The sequence below is a fragment of the Canis lupus genome, chromosome 12 (assembly GCF_048164855.1).
Source record: "Canis lupus baileyi chromosome 12, mCanLup2.hap1, whole genome shotgun sequence".
Taxonomy (NCBI): Eukaryota; Metazoa; Chordata; class Mammalia; order Carnivora; family Canidae; genus Canis; species Canis lupus.
In genome coordinates this window covers 43,619,752-43,628,554 of record NC_132849.1, presented here as the reverse complement: position 1 = coordinate 43,628,554, position 8,803 = coordinate 43,619,752, and the positions used below count along the sequence as shown (strand labels likewise).

At 41.1% G+C, this 8,803-nt stretch overlaps 1 protein-coding gene across 10 annotated transcripts in view; it reads right to left on the bottom strand.

The window, feature by feature from the left end:
• LOC140601953 (STAGA complex 65 subunit gamma) overlaps window positions 1-8,803 on the bottom strand; it is a 29,458-nt gene that overhangs the window by 19,704 nt on the left and 951 nt on the right. For all 10 annotated transcript variants that reach the window (XR_012005019.1, XR_012005017.1, XR_012005018.1 and 7 more), the window contains exons 2-4: window positions 8,593-8,693; window positions 7,328-7,949; window positions 259-583 (exon numbers count right to left, since the gene is read on the bottom strand). Coding sequence is in view for 7 of the 10 variants with exons in the window: in XM_072771486.1 (XP_072627587.1) it covers window positions 259-583; window positions 7,328-7,740 (738 nt within the window). In the remaining 3 variants the exon portion in view is untranslated. The remainder of the gene's footprint in view (window positions 1-258; window positions 584-7,327; window positions 7,950-8,592; window positions 8,694-8,803) is intronic.

The window sequence follows — 8,803 nt, the reverse complement described above, 5'->3', positions numbered from 1 at the left end:
TTCTCTCAGACTCCATATTCCTGTCTATAATTTTTTTTCCAGCAGAAGTGTTATCAAAAAATGTGGCCGCTCATTGACTAAAGGAGGCCCCAGGGTCTGGCCAGGTCAGTGATGAAGTCAAGAAAACACAGCTAGGGCCATGAGGAGAGCAGGTCAAGTCCACTCTATTCCAAGCCCCTGTGCTCTGTTCCCTAGGGCAAGTATGGGATCCTGCTGAACACCCCTAGATTACACCCAGTTCTCACAGGGTGACCTCACCTGTAGCATGTAACTGTGATAGTCCTTGATTCGGTGCTGCCAGAACTTCTGGAGGGAGAGCACACTGCCAATGCCCACTTCATGGAATACTTGCTCCATAACGTCAGGGAAAGGAGTCTGCCCCAGCCGGGCTTCCCGATCCACAGCGAAGCGCAGCAACTTGGTGAATTTAAGGCAATATTCATGTGCCACATCAGTAAGGGTCTCCAGGACACTTTCATTAGCACACTCGAAGCCTGCATGGGCCAGGATTGTGGCCACTGCCTGGTAGAGAAGCTGCCGGCAGGAGTGCCAGCTGAGTTCAGTCACCGGTTCCCCTTTCCCGCTGAAAGGCGAGACATGGCAGTGTTATTAGTGCTCTTGCAAAGGGCTGACCCATCCTGTCTCCCTAGGAGTTTTACAATTTTAGTCAAACCACTGGCCCAGCTTTCTAGGGGAATTCTATGCAGTTACAGAGCCCGGTTTATCTTGCTGCTACACAGGGCATGTCTCAACAACCCACGATCATATCTCTGAGCTCCTCCAATTACATAAAAGTCTTAATAGACAATACATGTCCACAATAAACAATATAAAAGTGTCAGGTGAATATAAAGTTTCTTTTATCAACTGCTCAGTTTTGACTACTTTCAGGATGAAAAAAAGTTTATAGCTCAGGCACTGTTCAAGAGCGCTCTAATTATTTCACTACATAGCTTCCTCATACGCTGGATGATACACGGAGTTTCAGAAATTCAGTCCCAATTAGGAGATTCTTATACAACTACAACAGACCATTTGTAAAACTGGACAAGCAACTCAATTTCATAAAAGCAATTTAAAATGTATACAGTTTACAAAGCATTTTTATCCTATCCTGTGCACAGTGGGTAGTAGATCCATATTATGATTCCCATTTGGCTGCAGGTTTCAGAGGCTGAGGTTCAGAGGTGCGGACCTGCCGGAAGTTGTTTCGATATTATCAGAAGGTGGAGCTTCTGATTTCAGATCCCATGTTCTTCATAATACACCATTTTACTCCTAATCACTGCTGTAGAAATCTTAATCTAAGAAATAACTTCAAAAAGGTCTCTGACCTCCTAAAAATAACTTTTAACACATTTCTAATCAATACCTGTCTCCTGAAAATTCCTATCTTCTGCCTCCCTCTGACAAATAAGAAAATGGATAAAATCAGGTATAGAAGATTTCTTGGGCAGCCCAGGTGGCTCAGCAGTTTAGTGCCGCCTTCAGCCCAGCGCCTGATCCTGGGGACCCGGGATCGAGTCCCACGTCGGGCTCCCTGCATGGAGCCTGCTTCTCCCTCTGCCTGTGTCTCTGCCTCTCTCTGTCGCTGTCTCTGTCTGTCTCTCTCTGTGCATGTCACTCATGAATAAATAAATAAATAAATAAAACCTTAAAAAAAAATCTTTTCCCTGGTCCATACTTGGCATGTGTCATTATGTGCTGTACAAGAGGGCTAGAGGAGCTGTGTACCCACTTTACTACTATCTGCTCAGAAGCAATTACTGCAGTCCACATAATAGTTGGAAAGCAAGAAAACCAACTGCCAAATAAGTTTTCAAAGATTATTTGAGAGTGTGTGTGAGCAAGTGGGGGGTGGGGGGGAGCAGAGGGGGTGGGAGAAAGAACCTTAAGCAGGTTCTGCACTGAGAAGGGAGCCCAACATGGGGCTCATCTCAAAACCCTGAGATCATGACCTGAGCTGAAACCAAGAGTCAGACACTTAACTGACTGAGCCACCCAGGTGCCCCCCAAATAACTGTTCATTTACTATTTCCACCATCATTTCCTATAGCCAGTCTCCAAAAGCTAAAAGGGCCAAAAGCAAAAGGCCTCAGAAATGCCTAATAAACAGCTAAACCAGTATTGCTTTATTTGAGTAACACATGGACTTACTTCAAAGGAAAATAATTCTTTCAGCACCCCATAGCTGATGCAAATTATTTTTGCTAAACGTTTCTTAAATATGTATAAAACAAACTAGTATAAACTTCTGATGTTAACAGCTCTTCTGAATTAAAATTAGAAGTTTGTGATTGGAAGAACAAACATGGTTGAAATAACTATACTACCCAAAGCAATCTACGCACTTAATGCAATCCCCATCAAAATATCACATGCATTTTTTCACAGAGCTAGAGCAGGGATGCCTGGGCGGCCCAGTGGGTTAAACATCTGCCTTCGGCTCAGGTCATGATCCTGGGGTCCTGGGATCAAGTTCCTACATCAGGCTCTACTCATCTGGGAGCCTGCTTGTCCCTCTCCCTCTGCCCCAAGCTCCCCTTGGTCATGCTCTCTCTCTCATTCTCTGTCAAGTAAATAAATAAAATCTTGAAAGAAAAAAAAAAGAACATTCCTAAAATTTGTATGGAAATACAAAAGACTTCTGGTAGCCAAAGCAAGCTTAAAAAAGAAAAGCAAAGCTGGAGGAATCACAATTCCAGACTTTGAGTTATATTACAAAGCTGTAGTGATCAAGACAGTATTGTGCTGGCACAAAAAAAAAAATGGTTGCATAGATTAACAGAATAGAAAACCCAGAAACGGACCCACAACTATGATCAGCTAAACTTGCACAAAGCAGGAAAGAATATCCATTGGAAAAGAGACAGTCTCTTCAACAAACGGTGTTGGGAATACTGGACAACAATATGCAAAAGAAGGAAACTGGACCACATTCTTACACCATACACAGAAATAAATTCAACATGGATGAAAGACCTAAATGTGAGACAGGAAACCATCAAAATCCCAGAGGAGAACACAGGCAGCAACTTCTTCGACATTGGCCATAGCAACTTATTAGATATATCCCCTGAGGCAAGGGAAACAAAATAAAAAATAAACCATTGGGACTTCATCAAGTTAAAAAGCTTCTTCACTGTGGAGGAAACAACCAAACTAAAAGGCAGTCTTTGGAATGGGAGACGATATTTGCAAATGATATATCCGATAAAGGGTTAGTATCCATCCAAAATCTCTAAAGGACTTCTAAAACTCAACACCCAAAAAACCAAATAATTCAGTTAAAAAATGGACAGGAGACATGAATAGACATTTTTCCAAAGAAGACATACAGATAGCTAACAAACACGTGAAAAGATGCTCAACATCACTCATCATCAGGGAAATACAAATCAAAACTACAATGAGATACAGATCACACCTGCCAGAGTGGCTAAAATTAACACCACAGGACACATGGTGGAGACATGTGAAGAAAGGGGAACCCTCTTACACTGTTGGTGGGAATATAAACTGGCGCAGCCACTCTGGAAACAGTATGGAGATTCCTCAGAAAGCTAGAAAGAGAATTGCCTTACAATTGTGCTACTAGGTATTTACCCAAAGAATGCAAAAATGTTGATTCGAAGGGATACATGCACCTCCATGTTTACAGCAACATTATCAATAATAGCCAAATTACTGAAAGAGCCAAATGTCCAATGACTGACAAATGGATAAAGAAGATGTAATATAGGGATCCCTGGGGGGCGCAGCGGTTTGGCGCCTGCCTTTGGCCCAGGGCGCGATCCTGAAGACCCGGGATCGAGTCCCGCGTCGGGCTCCCTGCATGCAGCCTGCTTCTCCCTTGCCTGTGTCTCTGCCTCTCTCTCTCTCTCTCTCTCTGTGACTATCATAAATAAATAAATAAAATCTTTAAAAAAAAAAAGAAGATGTGATATATATTTATATATGTACGTATATACACACAGTGGAATATTAGCCATAAAAATGAATGAAATCTTGCCTTTGCAATGGCATGGATTGAACTAGAGAGTATTTTGCTAAGTGAAATAAGTCAGAGAAAGACAAATACCATATTTCACTCATATGTGGAATTTAAGAAACCTAACAGATGAACATAGGGGAAAAAAAGGAAAGAGGCAAAGCATAAAACAGACTCTTAACTATAGAGAAGAAACCGTTGCTGAAGGGGAAGCAGGCGAAGGGATGAGTTAAACAGACGACGGGTATTAAGGAGGACACTGGTGATGAGCAGTGGGTATTGAATGTTAAGTGATGAATCACTAAATCCTACACCTAAAACTAACATTACACTGTATGTTAACTGGGATTTAAGTAAAAACTTGAAAAAAATGAGAAAGTTTGATGCAAAACTACAAAATTCTAAATAACAGCATCAATTTAATATGATGGCAATATTCTTAAAACTAAATTGCCTTCCAAATGTAAATATGGTACTGATCACTACAGAGCAAGTTTTTTGAAGCTGTATCTATATGAACATGTGAGATGCATGTAATGATAGTTACCCCTACCTTTTTCACTATTCCAAGGACTTCAGAACCTTCAATTATACAGTGTGCACCAGGACATCATTTGGTCAACTGGAACTGCAACCCTTACATAGTAATAAGTCCATTTCTGTTCTTTTCTCACTACTTTGGGACAATTAAAATAGTAGTAACTATTATCAATAACAGATGAAATTAAGTGGTATACAATATTACTTACATATATTTTTTCCAAATATATTTAACCTTCAATCTAATCTTGAGGAAATAATCAGCAAACCCAGTGAGTGGGACATTCTACATCTAAATGACCTGAACTCTTAAAGATTAGTATCCTGTGTTTTAAAAAAGGGGAAGCTAGTTTTTTTTTTTTTTTAAGATTTTTGTTTATTAATGAGAGACACAGAGAGAGAGAGGCAGAGACACAGGCAGAGGGAGAAGCAGGCTCCATGCAGGGAGCCTGACACCGGATTGGACTCGATCCAGGGTCTCCAGAATCCTGCCCTGTGCTGAAGGCAGTGCTAAACCGCTGAGCCACCCGGGCCGCCCAGGAAGCTCTTCTGGTTTAAAATTCATTAAAAGGGGCGCCTGGGTGGCCCAGTTGGTTGAGTGTTTCACTCGTGATTTCAGCTCAGGTCATCATCTCAGGATCTCAGGAAGGAGCTCCAAGTCAGGCTCTGCACTCAGCAGGGAGTCTGTTCTGGGATTCTCTCTCCCACTTCCTCTGCCCTTCCCCTGCTCACACGCTTTCTCCAACAAAAACATAAACAAAAACAAGACACTAAACAGCTAAATGAAAATCATTTTTAGGTTCTGGATTAGAGGAAAATTTATTTATAAAGGATATTTTGGAGAAATCTGAATATGGACTTAATAATTGATATTATATAATTAGTGTTCATTTATTTTGGTGTGATATTGGTATTGGGGTTATGTAGGAAATTTTCTTTATTCTTAGGTTAAAGTGAACAATTTAGGGGTGGAAGAATACTTAAGAATTAAGGGGTGAGGGATCCCTGGGTGGCGCAGCGGTTTGGCGCCTGCCTTTGGCCCAGGGCACGATCCTGTAGACCCGGGATCGAGTCCCACATCGGGCTCCCGGTGCATGGAGCCTGCTTCTCCCTCTGCCTGTGTCTCTGCTTCTCTCTCTCTCTGTGTGACTTACATAAAAAAAAAAAAAAAAAAGAATTAAGGGGTGAAATACTGAGATATGTGCAACTTTAAAATATTTGGCAAAGACTGTACGTGTATATATTTACAATTGTTATGCATTTATTTATGTGTGTATGTGTGTGTATACATGCTTATACACATGTGAGAGAAAACAGATGTGGCAAAATGTTAACAATTGGTGAATCCTGGTAAAGAGTATTTAGCCATTTCTTGTACTATTATTTAAATTTTTCTTTGGTCTGACAAATTTCAAAATGAAAAATAATTTTTTGGCACCAGATGCAAACTTACACACTGAAATGCAGTAGTAGCATTATATCATAAAGCAGTCGTTTAGAGGATATGGAGCAGGGCTTCTCAAACTTAAATACACATATGAATCTTCTGGAGATCTTGTTAAAATGAAGAATTTTTTTTTTTAAGATTTTATTTATTTATTCATGAGAGACAAAGAGAGAGGCAGAGACACAAGCAGAGGGAGAAGCAGGCTCCCTCTGGGGAGCCCAATGTGGGACTCAATCCCAGGACCCCAGGATCATTACCTGAGCAAAAGCAGATGCTCAACCACCGAGCCACCCAGACGTCCCTAAAATGAAGATTCTGATTCAGGAGGCTGGGTAGGGCCTGAAACTCTGAATTCGTAATAGGTTCCCAGGTGATGTTGATGCTCCTAGTCTGAGACCAGATTTTGAGTAGCAAGGATCAAGAACATTTTTACATTACTTCTAAAGTGATGTTATCACAATGAAAATATAGCTGGACCCTTGAACAACATAGGGGTTAGGGGCACCAACTCCCTGTGCAGTTGAAAATCCACAAACAGCTCTGACTCCCCAAAACTTAATGATTAACAGCCAACTTTTTTTAAAAGTGTATTTTACCTTATTTTTTTAGTAATCTCTATATTGATATGGAGCTTGAACTCATGACCCCGAGATCACGATTTCACGTGCTCTTCTGTCTGAAACAGCCACGCACCCCAATGATTTATACTAGCCCACTACTGACTGGAAGCCTTAGTGATAATATATAAAGTTGATTAACACTTCTTTTGTATGTTTATATGTATTATATACTGTATTCTTACAATAAGTCAGCTAGAAAAAAGAAAATCGTAAGGAAAATCCATTTCTAGTACTGTACTGTAAAAACATCCACATGTAAGTGGACCCACACAATTTAAACTCATGTTGTTCAAGGGTCAACTGTACACAACTTAAAAATTCTTGTATAGAACTTATGGATTCCTAATAATATGAGAGTAAATCCATGAATCTCAACTTGAGGATACTAACCTAAACCCATAATGTACATTTTAAATCAAACAGAAAGACTAAACTCTGAGGACTGAGGCCATGGCTTCTTTAACATACTAGTGCAGTATCTTGCTCCTAGTAAAATGTTTGGCATGTAACAGGCACTCAATAAATATTTGTTACCTCAAAAGTAAAAGACACAGACTCCGGATATGGAAGATCAGGATTCAAGTCTTAGACTTCCTTCCAATTACCTGAGCAACTTTGGCCATGTCGATTACTCTTATACTCCGTTTCCTCATGGAATTAGGACTGCATGCTTAACAGTGCTGTTGCGAAGACTTTTTGGAAAAAAGAAATAGCAAAGCCTTGTCTTACCGATAAAAGTCACTCTCTGGGTCACTGTGCCGGATCTGGAATGGTGCATTGGGATTCTTACAATCTATAGGCAGGAGGTCATCAGGAAGAGGAGGTGACCCAGGGCAAGAGGGAAGAGGTTCACTCTCTTCGGTCTTTACACCTTCTGTCTGTTGCTGACTCTGGGCCTGAGCTGTGGCAATGAGATTGCGCAGACGTCGGTTGTGCTGGATCAGCTGAATAGTATGGATGGTGAGGCTGCATGGCTCTGAGGGGATGTCCAACATTGTAGGGGGCTTGGGCTTGTTGGCTGAGGGCTGGTGCAGTGGTGGGTCATGGACTTCCACTAGACGGAACTCCCGTGGGAGCAAATCAAAAGAACTTCTGTTGGTCTGGCTTGATGAGATGGGTATCTCTCCCCAGTATCTCAACATTTTGGAATAAGAAAGGAAGAACCTTCTAGATAAATGTAGTAGTGACCTAAAAGCAGTGTTTTTAAATCTCTAGGTTATAGGCTTCTATAGTAAAAAAAAAAAAAAAAAAAAAGTGAAGTCTAGCCAGTTATTTACATAGAAAGTAGGCTGTTCAAGACCACTCAGAAAATGTCAATGTCAGCAACACTGTAGGACCAAAGATGTTCTCCCTGAAGAAATTAAGAGAAATATAACTGTTAGATGCCATTCATCACAGTCACATACAATGACAATTCCTACTGGACTGAACCACAGGTGGAATTTGGGTCATTAGTAGACTAAAAGCTGCAATGGTATTGGGAGGGCTAGTGTCCATGTTTTCAATATTACCCCACTAACTCATTACGAGAACTACCATCATGCTCAATCCTGAACAATCTGCAAGGCAAGATCCTCAAATGAGACCTGGAGTATTTCTCAGGGTATCTCGACACATCCGTCCTGAATCAGTAGGAGAAAGGGGGGTGGGGTGGGGGGTAGAGTTAAAGATAGGAAGAGGTGGTTCTTACTATGTGTGTCAAACACAGGCAACCTTTTCCCTGGTCCCGATGAAAAAATCTATTGACCAGTAATCTAAATGGCCTTACGCATTCAGCCTCTGACATATATACAGAAGAATCTCAGTGATTTCTGCTGCCTCCTAATTGGTATCCCTTACTTCAGTATCTCCCTGTATCTAATCTATGCTCCAGTGCTGCTAGACTTCATCTTTTTAAGACTCCCATCTAACAACTTCTCTTTGCTTACTGGAAAAAGTCAGCCAGGAGTCTTGGAGCTACCATTCATCAAAATCTGCAATCTGACTTAACCCACCTTTCCGGATTCGTTGCCCATATGTCTCTTCAAGTTCAACAAACGTTTATCAAATGCCAGGCATTATGGAAGAAGACAAACACCACTGCAAGATCCCTGACCTGAGGTGAGGGAGAGAAATATATAAACAGAACATTTCAATATGGAAGTGTATGGTAAGGGCTGTTCTAGAGACACAGACCTGGTGCAGTGAAAGCACAAAGAAGGAGCT